We start from the raw sequence: 11,759 nt of genomic DNA on the forward strand, positions 1-11,759 counted from the left end.
GGGTGGCAACAGCTGTATGCAAGGGCTGAGGGGCCAAGAGTATTATTTGCAACCAAAATTCAGTACTTGAAGAAAGGTCCGACGTTCGCTTTAATGTAATGCAAATGGAGGCGAATACGAAAGACACAAAGTGTGAGGCAAATATACATGGTCAATTAGCCATGACCAACGCGATGGAGAGGGACATAAGAGACATGTTTGCCAATCAGATTTTCGTAGCCAAACAAGATCTGGAAGTGTTCGAGTGGAATGCCTGTCGGATACGGCAAGATTGTGGAGCGGTGGTGAAGTGATGCAATTGTTTATTGAGACAACTGCCTTAAGCAGTCAGTGGTATGAGAAGCGCCTATTCCCTAGAATGCCCGAAGTTTTCATTCAGATACAGGAGCCCACACCGTTATTTTCGTGCCGACGCCAATGTAATCATTCCACGACCCAATCATGAATTCATGATAACTCTCTAGTGCTTCATGGAAGACGCCCTCCTCTTGCGGGCCTCGTCGTGTGCGGCCTTGGCGTCGTTGATGCGCTTGGAAAGGATCTGAGCGTACTCGTTCTGTATTGGCATTAGTAGTTGTTCTGAACGTCATAGTAGGGTATGGACGTACGGCAGCATCCTTGGAAGCCTCCGCGCGACGGCGCTTGAGTGCCAGCCTGTGACGCTTGTGCTGGAGACGCTGAGGAGTAACAAGACGCTGGATCTTGGGGGCCTTGGTGTAGGGCTTGGCGCCCTCCTTCTTGGGCTGGACCTCACGGCGGATGACGAACTTGCGGACCTACACATGCAATGATTAGTCTTCAAACCTTGAAACTTTACTAGCTCACTTCTTGTTGCTCAGACTCAATACGCTGCTTGTAGCAGGACGAGCGAGACTCAATCCGCTATGCGAAGCAGGATTGGCGAAGAAGCTATGAGGTAACTCACATCATCTTCCTTGCTGAGACCGAAGAAGCGGCGGATCTTGGTGGCACGCTTGGGACCGAGGCGCTTGGGGTGGACAATGTCGGTCAGGCCGGGAATGTCCTCGTCACCCTTCTTGACGATGCTGAGAGCAAGGACAGAGAGGTCCATGCCGACAATGCATCCACGGACGGACTTCCTCTTGCGCTCACCAGTGCGGCGGGGGCGGTAGCAGGAGTGGCCATCAGCGAGGAGGAGGCGGACACGAGTTGGGTGCATGACACCCTGCTTCATCGGGAAACCTTGCTTGTCGTTACCGCCGGTGATCCTGACGATGTAGCCCTTGAACTCGTCGCCAATGCTGTCGGCAGGGACTTCTTGACCCATGCGGCGGTCCATGAAGACGCGGAGCTTGCGCTCATCGTCGACCTCGATCAACTTCTGGGTTCCATTGTTGGGGTAGGAGATGTTGAGCTTCATCTTGACTGCGGCGTCTCGACGGCGTGTGGAAGCTGCAACGTTAGTAGATTGTCGTGGTGTTGAAGGGTCGTCGGGTCGAAATTCATTTTGGAATGCGGTTCGCTTAATGCCAGTGCGCGCTAATCGGGTTTGGCATCATCACGTGCTAGCGCGACTTCCAGGTACGGCAGTCGCGATCCACAAACTTGAGGGGAATTGTCGAGGCCTGGGGCATGACTCGCGTTCTAGTGGCATCATGATCTATATCCTGCTGAATCGTTAGGTTCATTCTGCAGCAAGAAGTCCGGATCCAATCTGCGCAGGCACACGAGCATTTCACCGTGAGGAGCACGATTGAGACTTGGGCGTTGGTTCGTACAAAAGTGCGTCTATCGCCTTCGTCTTCGCAGATCGCATCATTCAGCAGCGTTTCGAGCCCAGCAGCGCGGAGCTTACATTGCGTATACATATTCACCAGATTTTCGGAGCACGTGAAGCAATTGGATGTGCAAAATTTAACGTGTTTATGCTATTCAAGAGGGATATCATTCCATGCCGTGCCATTCCCTGACCATTAGACTCGTTGCGGCTAAAGTCTTGCTCAGGTATTCTCAAACCCAAATGCTCGCATTCCCTAGCTTGCAGAGCCGTCCTCAAATCAGCAAGCCACCAACGCCAGAACTATGCATTCGCCATATCATTATGGACACAAGAAGCCTTTTTTGAAAACACAAGGAAAGAAATGATACGCGAGACCACTAAACTGTCTATTGCATGAGCTCGACCGGCGGCCTCGCGGTGCTGACTGTCATGCCCTGTGCCTTCTGCGACGCGATCGGTCCCTCAATCCCTTCCATCGCATCGATGGGGGTCAAAGGCTCAGGTGTCTCTGTTGTGTCTTCAACTGATATAGCTGGAAGGTTCGGTGAATCGCCGTGGTCTTCGGGGTGGTAAACTACAGTCGTGCTGCCGGTCCGCCTCCTTGTAATGGGAGCACCTCCGTGATCGGTCTCGGGTGAAGTCGCCTCGTGATTTGCATGCAACCGCGCCAGCGCTGCTGCGAGGTCTTCAGGGTGCACAATCTTGTTGGGCGCATCCTCTTCCTTCATTTCCCAACCCATCGGTGGTGAAGGTGGCGGCGAGATGAAAAATAGGCGGTCTGACTTGGGTAGGGCGAGGTGCTGGTCTGAGGGGTTCATGGGTGTGTTTACACCGAAATATACGCGGATGCGATAGCCCATGAGCTGCTCGCCATCGAGGGCTTGTCGAACTTGTATCGCAGAGTCAATGTCGAAGAAGGATACCACGATGCGACGGAAGGACTTGAGCGGCGCCCATGTGTGTACTTTTGCATGTTGGTCGATGGTTTCGCGGATCTCGGTAAGGGTTGATAGTTGGAAGATTTCGGGAGCAAGAAGGTTCTGGATACTGTTAGATGCTGCCGCTGAAGTTGACGAGTGCAACGCTTACGGTTATGATGAGTGTGTTTGAGGGTGGTGATGGCTCGACCAGTGGTGGCAGGTCTGAGAAGTCGAGAGAAAGTGGCGACTTGCTGCCCGATGATGCGCGCGAGCGCTGTGGTGATGGCAGAGTAGCTTGCATGTTTGCGATCATTTGTGTTGCGCAAAGAGTCTTAGGCGTCTGGTGTGGATGAGTTGCTGTGATGAGTTGAAGTGCAATGTCTTAAATGCGTGTGTCTTATATCAAAGTTCGCCTTCGCGGTGGTTGGTGGTTCCAGCTTCCGCATGCAAGCACACTGTTGCTCCGCCTCAATCCGCCAAGGCCAGAACTTCGGCCATGACATTTCCCGCGTCCACGTCCCATGTTCTGCTTCTTTCGCGCCATTTCCTGGGCGTTATTGCACTGCCCCGCCATGTTGCTTCCCAACGCACTGTGCTGTTAGAGGTCTCCCGACCTCGGCGGACGCGTCAATGACGGATTCAACTGACGATAGCACAACACGCAGAGAAAAGGAGAGGCCCTCAGCCTCGCTGATGCTTAGTCGCCCTCAACTCAGCCTCATGTCGACGAAAGAAACATCCATCAGTGTCTCGCTGGTTCCACAGAAGATAGTTTGCAGGCTACTCAAGCACCGAGTCGACTGTTAGTGTCCGGCTTATCCATGTTAGGACTACACAGCATGCACACAATACTATCAGGGCCGTTATCTTGTCCGACTGGGCATTTCATAGGTCATCACTCGGCGGCAGACTCGTCAATCCCCATCTGCCATATGCATGCGACGATACGACGAGGACAACTGTCAAGTCAGTCAGCTCACTTTGCAGCACAGCCATAGGCGCTTTGCACCCGAGACCTTTGTCGGCCGATAACACCCTCACGTCTTGGTCTTGTCGTCACGCTGCAAGTAGTCTTGAAGTACATCATCCTACAAGAGTTTCTCATGTGCTTAGGAGCAAGGCTGATCGAAGGTCACGTCTTGTCTCGTGACTGTCTCACGCTCCGCGCATGCCGGACACACCCGCGGGCTCTGAGAGCATGTACTTGCTTCATACGTCCTTTGTTTTGCACAAACATCCGGCACATCCAAACCTATAGCTCATGTTGTAGCAGCTTGGTTTGTGCCAGGCCATGACATACCTAGGTATTGAGTAGACGCACGCAAACAAGTTGTAAGAACATTGCCGCTCGGTAAACTTGATTCAGAAGGAGATGAATTTGCGTATCATTGCGGATGCGGTGCAATTTCGCCGATTGTTGACCTGCATGACGATGACCACAAAGGCATGACAGTGGAACAGCTCTGGAAGTGTGGCGTAGGTGTGGCGCATGCATCCCGGCGCTAGGCTACGTTGGCTCCAGACTCACCTCAAAGAATCTCCATCACGGCGACGTCCCTAGCCAGCACACGCCATACACGTCAACACGTCTCTCTCCGCCTCACAATCTAATCGCCTTGCTACCTCGGCTCCATCTCCCACGCCGCAAGCACCCAGCTCTCACCTCCCTGAAACGACGACGCGATGGACTACGACCCAGATGGCGGCGCAATAAACGTCCGCTTCCTCGAGGTACACCGTCTGCTCTGGCTACCTCGCAACACGTCGAGCTAACACAGCCATGCGTAGGCAAACAGCCAGCGCGCCAACTTCATCGTCCAGAACTTTAATCTCGAAACCGCCAACTCGCTGCGCCGTGTGATGCTCGCTGAGATTCCCACCCTTGCCATCGACGTCGTAGAAGTCTTCGACAACACATCCGTTCTTGCCGACGAGTTCGTCTGCCACCGTCTCGGCCTCGTGCCCTTGTGCTCAAAAGGTGTCGAAGACCTGCTATACTCGCGCGACTGCGACTGCGAAGGCTACTGCGACAACTGCGCCGTTGTCCTCACCCTCAACGCGAAATGCACAGGCAGCGAGATTATGAAAGTGTATGCGCGCGATCTGGTGATTGAATCCCGGACACCGAATGAGGATGTAGGCAAGCCGGTCATCACTGATTCAGAAGAGACGGGTAGTTGCATTGTCAAACTGAGGAGAGGCCAAGCGATCAGCATGAAGTGCATCGCAAAGAAGGGTATTGCAAAGGAGCATGCGAAGTGGGCACCTAGTGCGGCCATCGGTTTCGAGTATGATCCGGCGAACAAGCTGCATCATTTGGACTACTGGCACGAGGAGGACGCGGATAAGGAATGGTATGTGTGCTCTTTTCCTTGTTGAGTACTCGATTACGGGCAGGAACAATCTGACAGCAACTAGGCCCAAAGACGAAGCTCGGATAAACCTTGACGGCGGTCCCCCTAACCCAGATGAACCCTTCAACTACGACGCTGTCCCAACCCGTTTCTTCTACGACGTCGAAACAGTCGGTGGTCTTGAACCTGATCAGATTGTCACGCAAGGAATCTCTATCCTACAACGAAAGCTCGCCGAGATTATCAAAGAACTATCCGGCGGTATTGGAGGCCCAGAGGACTTTGGCGGTGCGCAGAGCCCAACACTGAACGGTGCTGGGTATGGTGATGCCGGCGGATATACTCCAGTCGGAGCACCGGGATACGGCGGCGCGAGTTCTTGGGGTGGCGCGGCACAAGGAGGTGCTACGCCGTACGGTGCTACGCCATACGGACAGAACTGGTAGACAAGTATGGGCATGTCTGGGTGTACAACATTGCATGGGCTGGCGTTCTAAAAGGGTGGGCGTCAACAGACTGCAAAACTGCCATGGAACGTAGTATCGTATCCTTCGCATTAACATTGGGCACAGAAAGAAGGTGCAGATTGCTATCAAGAATAAGTTGAAGCAAATTCATTGATACTGCTTTGCTGCTCTTGAGTTTGCTCTTTCGCTCGTAATCTGTCATATCTAATATTACAATACATGCAAAGCCATTTCATCATTGTGCTTGCTCAACTTTTCCAAAATGCGTCTGAGAGGGGAATATTTGTACAATGTCCGATGAAAAACCAAAGTGCACCTTGTGGGTAGCACGAAAACGCCATACCTCCATTGTACCGCCGTGTCAACCAGTCAATAGAGCCGAACCGTAGTAGTCATACACATGCGAATGAAATGGTTGCGGCAGTGACATAGGTCATGAACACCACTATCCGCGTATATGGAACGTCATTCAGGCCTCGTTCAATCGTGCATTTAGGCGTTCTTGACAACGCCAACCTTGGCTGGTCGCAGTGTCCGTCCGTTGAGCTTGAAACCCTTCTGTTGAGTGTGGAAGCAAGTACCGTCCTCCTTGTCGGGTTGCGGCGCCTGGAAAACGGCCTCGTGAATGTTGGGGTCGAACTTCTCTGCGGCTTCGCTGGGGTCGAATCGCTCCAAGCCGTGCTTCTTAAGCGTGTTGATGAGGATGGTGTCGGTCATCTTGATACCGTCGTGGAGAGCAATGAGGTCGCTGTTGTCGCCCTTGAGCTTCTCTTCCGGGACAGTACCCAGGGCGCGGTCAAGGTTGTCGACAGATTCTACAAGGTCGCGAGCGAAGCGCTGGATGGCGAAGTCTTTTGCGGCCTTGATCTCACGTGCTGTGCGTTCTTGGAGGTTGCGGAAGTCGGCGACTGAGCGGAGGTATTTGTCCTGCAGCCGATTGTTATTCCCTTGTCTTTGTGCATCTAACTGGCTTATATGCGTACCTTGAGCTCGACGACTTCCTTGTCCTTCTTCTCCAGCTGCTCCTTCAATTGTGTTGCCTCGTTGTTCTGTGCGGGCGCATCCTCCTTCTTCTCGGCGGCTTCTCCCTCTTTTGCGGGCGCAGCATCCGAATACCATCGAATAGCAGGTGTGGCTACTGCTCTTGTGATGGGTGCTTGTTGACGTAGTGGCGCAAAAGCCCGTATTTGGCGGGCAGTCTGCTGTCTTGAGGCGCGGAGGATAGTTCTTTGCAACATTGTGTAGTGTATAATATGGAGAAGCAGGAGATGCAAGTTATGTACGAAGGCGAGAGTGTAATTCCGATGTGTGATGCGATGATGTCGAGGATGTTCGAGAAAAATTCGGAGCAGCTGCCTGTGCTCTCAAACAGGGTCCAGTCTTTCCGTCCCGAGGTCGGATCCTTTCCGAACATTGCCATCTGTCGGCCGCACGTCTCTGGCACGCTTCTCGACAAGTCCATGCCATGATGCGTTATGCGTCCTTCGCCAGTCTTCTCCCTCCGCATACGCTCCTTCGTCTCTCGACATGATGTCGTTCCACCAGACGCCACGGTACAAAAGCCCATTGAGGCAGCTTATTACCGCGGAGGCACGTCGCGAGCCGTAATCATACAACCGCAAGCTCTGCCTAAGCACCGCGCAAAATGGCCGGCCATCTTCCGCCAGATAATGGGCAGTGGCGATCCTTATGGCCGACAACTTGATGGCATGGGCGCGGGGATATCGAGTCTCAGCAAAATATGCCTTGTAGAACCCTACGGGAGGAGGATTGCCCTACCTGAAAGAGGCACCCGTTTCCGTACTGGATTTGGCGGCATTGATGCAGCACGTGAGAGTGCGCAGGTTGCACAAACCCAGGAAGAGGCACAGGGGGTGGAGGAAGAGCAGAATCTGGACATTGATTACACCTTTGTTGGCTTGGGTATTGAAAATGACGAAGTTGACATCGCAGGCAACTGTGGAAACATGAGTAGTGCGATTGGTCCCTATGCTTACAATGCTGGACTTCTCCCAGCCAGAATATATGCTCAAGGTGATGGAGAGGTCACTGTCAAGATACGGAACACGAATACTGGGAAACTGATCGATTCCACCTTCGAGGTCATCGGAGCCGAGGCTGCTGTGGCAGGCGACTACAAAATTGACGGTGTGACCGGATCTGGCTCCAAGATCAAGTTGGACTTCAAACATCCATACGGTAGCAAGACCGGCAAAGTACTACCAACTGGTAGGAGGGTAGACAAAGTTGGGGGCTACAGAGTGTCTTGCGTGGATGGTGCAAACCCATGTGTCTTCATCCGAGCAGACGATGTCGGTGTGGATGGCACGATACTACCTAACGATTTCAATAAACTCCCAGAGAAGCTTGCATTGCTCGAAAGCATACGTAAGACCGCTGCCGTTGCCATGGGTATTGCGCCTACGGAAGACGACGTTCCTCGTACCATACCCAAGATCGGTCTCGTATCCCAATCGTCTTCGCATCCTGTGTTGTCAGGGCAAACACTCAAGTCATCGCAGATGGATATAGTCCTCCGATTTCTCTCTGATACACAACCTCATCGAGCAATTCCCTTGACTGCTGCGTTGACATCAGCAGTCGCTGCGCGTATTCCCGGCACCATCGTTGAGCAAATGCTGGCCCCTGAACCTCTGATGGAGGGCGCAATCACGATAGGTCACGCAAGCGGTCGACTGCAGGTCAACGCCACTATGGGTACAGAAAACAAGCTTTACCCTGTCAGTGGCACGGTATTCAGAACTGCGAAGAGGCTGTTCGAAGGAAAAACATTCTGGTCGGACAAGACTGACAAGAGGGAAGAGGCTACGAAAAGTGACAGCCTGTACGGGAGCAATGGTAAACATTCCCTGGGCCTAGCTTTTGTGCTGGAGAATCGGGGTAAAAGTTCAGCCCATCTTTTCGAAGAAGACTCACAGTCGGCGCAACAACACCAAAGACTAAACGAACTTGATGTGGACGAAGACGCTGCCCAACAACAAACTTTGGAACAGATTGAGCAAAACGAACAATCTCAGTCAGAAGTAAAGGCGCCTATCCTAAGTCATAGACCGCTTCCAGATCCGCACAGAAAACGTCCAGACCTTAGAAAACAGACGAACAAGGAAGATGCACTCACACACGCTCTCCAAGGCCTTCATCTAGAACTCTCTACCCTGCTTTCCGACACCGATCTTACGACTACCGCACAACACTCAACAAGCCTTCTCACTGCGGTTCTGAAAGCACATCGCTCAATTCAGATCAATGCCATCGCGCAAAAGCGTTCAGCTAAGAAAGCCGTAAGCAAAGAAAAGAAATTGGAGAGAAAGACAGCACAGACGGACGCTCTCGCGCAAGGACGGCCAACGAGAAACGCTGCTGAGAGAATAAAGTAGATGGGGCGGAAGATGGTGAAGGGATGTCGCATGGCTTGAGGTCAACAACATACTTGTGTAACGACCAGAAGCAGAACGAGGCGCAAAGGCTGAGTAGGCAGCCCAGATCAACTTATCAACATTGAGACGACTGTGGAAAGATGCTAGCGACATGGCAGAAGAGAAAGAAGAGTTCAGGATAAGCAAACGAGGATACCGAGGGCGTAAGATACAGGCGCAAATCTGAGAGTGCGGCTAAGGCTGGGAGAGGTGCACGTTGAAAGACTCGGGAAAAGTGAAAGAGGGGACCGGGGTGATGGAAGACCTTAGAAGACGGTGACGATACTAGAACACCACTGGCATTCTTCTCTTATGAGCGAAAAGTGCCTGGTAGTAGCATGTCAAACACAAAGCCAGTTCTGGATCAGAACCAAGACCTTGCTATACCTGGACTGAGAAGCTATTTTGCTCGCCTTATGCTATTGCCCCACTCGTTCCTCAAGGACTATCTCATATCTATCTGATTACCATTCCTGGCCGCTCAAAGTCACCAGCATAGGGGCCCCCAAGAATATTACTTCCTCCTAACAAGCCTGTAGTCTCACTGCCTAGCAGAGTACCGAAACCCACACTTCCCCGTCTGTCACTCCAGATTTCATGGAACCGAATTGCCATGTCGCTGGCTGCAACGACGATGCAACCTTCCTCGGCGCCTCTTCTCGACCAGACTCCATCTTCACCCCTGGCCCTTCCACCATCGCGGTCTCCATCTATGTGCGAACCATTCAATGGGCCGCCGGGGTAAGCGACTGCACACAGAGCCCGATTCTCATCGTACCACGGCACGGCAACGACTTGTTCGCAACCAGGCCAAGCGAAGACAGCGACACGGTATGGGTGTTCGGGTTGCGCGAAGCCGAACGTTGCTGCTATTTCACGGCGAGTTTGAGACCAGATAAGACTTGTGACTTGAGCTGCACAGTCGATAGTAGCAAGACAAGTGCCTGAGCGTGTGTGATAAAAGCGGATGCAGCGATCATTTGAGCCGCCGCCGACGGCTATAAGTCCGCGTTGCCAGGGGCAGAACGCCATGGCTTTCACAGCTGCATTGAGTGTCCATGTATGTTTCGCCGCCGATTGCGCAAGGTGCAAGACGGGGTTGTTGTTGCGGTTGGTTACGGTGTAGATGGACTCACCACGCGGACCTTCACGCACATCCAATATGGCTGCTGTACTCTCGCTAGCAGCGTTTGGTCGAAGTAACTTCTTTGTCTCAAACAGATTGCAGTTGTTGTCGTTCCCTCCACTTGCAAAAAGCTCGCCGTCCGACGACCATGCTAAACCGCAAATCTGTTGGCTATGGATGGATAATCGAGCGAGCAATGTCATGGCACCATTCCAGCCGAAGAGTGCACTGTGTGTCTCCGAAGGCCACTCAACACTGTAGAAGTAGATGTGACTAACCTCATCTCCGATGAGTAATTCTTCGGTTGGTACATTCATCGCTCTATCCCGGAGTGAAGGTCGCTGTACAACAGTCGGTCTCCAAGACACGCATGATACAGGCTTGGGTTGCGTAGCATCGAATCGTGGTTCCGAGTCAAGCGGGCTCCACAGTAAGATACGACCGTCAGCCCGTCCAACCGCAAGAATTGCTTGCCCACCTGCTGTGGAGGAGAAGTCCAACGACGTAACATGCTGAACATCTGAAGGTCCATTTGGCGGCACGGCGTTCAGCGAGTTTGGCGTACTGACGCCGCTTCTTTCGGACCATAGATGGACACAGTTCCCTAGGCCAACAGCAAGACACTTGGAGGTATAAGAATATGCGAGCAAGGTACAGTAATAGTCGTCGCGGAGGTTAGGGGCATCAAGGACTGTAGGCCAGATTAGTATAAAAAACCCCGGTGGGTTAAGGACATATCTGAAAGGTAGAATGGGCACAGGTCTCCGCTTTGGCGGCGTTTTACGGGTATCTTGAGCTTGTGGTCAGCAACAACACAATGCTGAAACGTTCGTAAGGAATATAAACGAACTCGGATCAACTCCGTCCCTTAGCCAAGCTCCGTCTCGCCAGACATGTTTCGTCTGTGATGCAGGGCCACTATTTTGTGAGCGCGGAGAGGCTGCAGATGATGAGTGCTGAAGTATGCGATCAGTTTGATCAATGTCAAGTGCTAGTGCGAGACGTCGTTCATAGGCTTCAAGCTCGGCATCTGGATCTGCTCGGTTCAAGAAAGCAGATTTGTACAGTGGCGCGTTCGTTCCACTACCGAGCATTCCACCTCTGCCAGTGGACACTGCAACTACTGTGTCGCTCACAGCAGAAGGCCCACCAACGTTCCAGACAGCACCAGCGCTGATCTGGCGAGCGCCCAAGGTTAGAGGATTGCGCCTGAAGTTGACATTCCTTCTATTTGCATTGGCACGCCCTGAAACCACGGAATGTGCCTCTCTGAGCCCGCGTAGTTCCTCATTCATGCGACCACTTCTGCGCAGTCGGCGACTGAAAGCATCTGAGCCTCTGCGAGTACCGCGGTTCATGTTTTGTTCCTTGTCCCTTCGCTCTGCAGGGCTATTGAGCTCGAAGCTTTCTCGAGTAACCGCGGGTAGCCGGCGGCTGGCGATGAAGCGATCTGGCGTACTGGTCTGGTTTGGACGAGGTGATGGTAAAAATCCGCCTCGCGCGACCCATTGACTGGGTCTCAAAGGAGAGCTAGCATAGCGCAGAGGTAGTTGACGAAGCTTAGCAGGCCGAGAAGTTTCCCCAGAAGAGGCGTCAGTGTAGCGCAGGGGTGTGAAGTTCGAGCTTTCAAATGTAGTGGCAGTGTCTATAGGATTTGGCGAAGGAGATGGGCCGCGACTCAAGATGCTAACCAGGCTATCTGAAGAGCTGCGAT

At 52.7% G+C, this 11,759-nt stretch overlaps 6 protein-coding genes across 6 annotated transcripts; 2 read left to right on the plus strand and 4 right to left on the minus strand.

Annotated features, from left to right (window-relative positions):
• Positions 1-460: 460 nt before the first annotated feature.
• J4E82_004549 (uncharacterized protein) lies at positions 461-1,381 on the minus strand (the record flags this gene model as incomplete). Its single annotated transcript, XM_051730826.1, has 3 exons — positions 461-556; positions 609-776; positions 926-1,381. The coding sequence occupies 3 exons, from the start codon at positions 1,379-1,381 to the stop codon at positions 461-463; spliced, it is 720 nt and encodes a 239-aa protein (XP_051589307.1).
• A 746-nt stretch (positions 1,382-2,127) lies between these two features.
• J4E82_004550 (uncharacterized protein) lies at positions 2,128-2,962 on the minus strand (the record flags this gene model as incomplete). Its single annotated transcript, XM_051730827.1, has 2 exons — positions 2,128-2,781; positions 2,831-2,962. The coding sequence occupies 2 exons, from the start codon at positions 2,960-2,962 to the stop codon at positions 2,128-2,130; spliced, it is 786 nt and encodes a 261-aa protein (XP_051589308.1).
• A 1,382-nt stretch (positions 2,963-4,344) lies between these two features.
• J4E82_004551 (uncharacterized protein) lies at positions 4,345-5,461 on the plus strand (the record flags this gene model as incomplete). The annotated part of the gene is made up of 3 exons (XM_051730828.1): positions 4,345-4,392; positions 4,450-5,015; positions 5,080-5,461. The coding sequence occupies 3 exons, from the start codon at positions 4,345-4,347 to the stop codon at positions 5,459-5,461; spliced, it is 996 nt and encodes a 331-aa protein (XP_051589309.1).
• Positions 5,462-5,974: 513 nt separating this feature from the next.
• Positions 5,975-6,720, minus strand: J4E82_004552 (uncharacterized protein; the record flags this gene model as incomplete). Its single annotated transcript, XM_051730829.1, has 2 exons — positions 5,975-6,409; positions 6,466-6,720. 2 exons carry the CDS (start codon positions 6,718-6,720, stop codon positions 5,975-5,977), a joined length of 690 nt encoding a protein of 229 aa, XP_051589310.1.
• A 237-nt stretch (positions 6,721-6,957) lies between these two features.
• On the plus strand, positions 6,958-8,880 carry J4E82_004553 (uncharacterized protein; the record flags this gene model as incomplete). Its single annotated transcript, XM_051730830.1, has 1 exon — positions 6,958-8,880. One exon carries the CDS (start codon positions 6,958-6,960, stop codon positions 8,878-8,880), a length of 1,923 nt encoding a protein of 640 aa, XP_051589311.1.
• A 495-nt stretch (positions 8,881-9,375) lies between these two features.
• J4E82_004554 (uncharacterized protein) lies at positions 9,376-11,403 on the minus strand (the record flags this gene model as incomplete). Its single annotated transcript, XM_051730831.1, has 2 exons — positions 9,376-10,736; positions 10,896-11,403. The coding sequence occupies 2 exons, from the start codon at positions 11,401-11,403 to the stop codon at positions 9,376-9,378; spliced, it is 1,869 nt and encodes a 622-aa protein (XP_051589312.1).
• Positions 11,404-11,759: the final 356 nt, after the last annotated feature.

This window comes from Alternaria postmessia (genome assembly GCF_024291825.1).
Source record: "Alternaria postmessia strain BMP 2775 chromosome Unknown scaffold_22, whole genome shotgun sequence".
In the NCBI taxonomy this organism is placed as follows: Eukaryota; Fungi; Ascomycota; class Dothideomycetes; order Pleosporales; family Pleosporaceae; genus Alternaria; species Alternaria postmessia.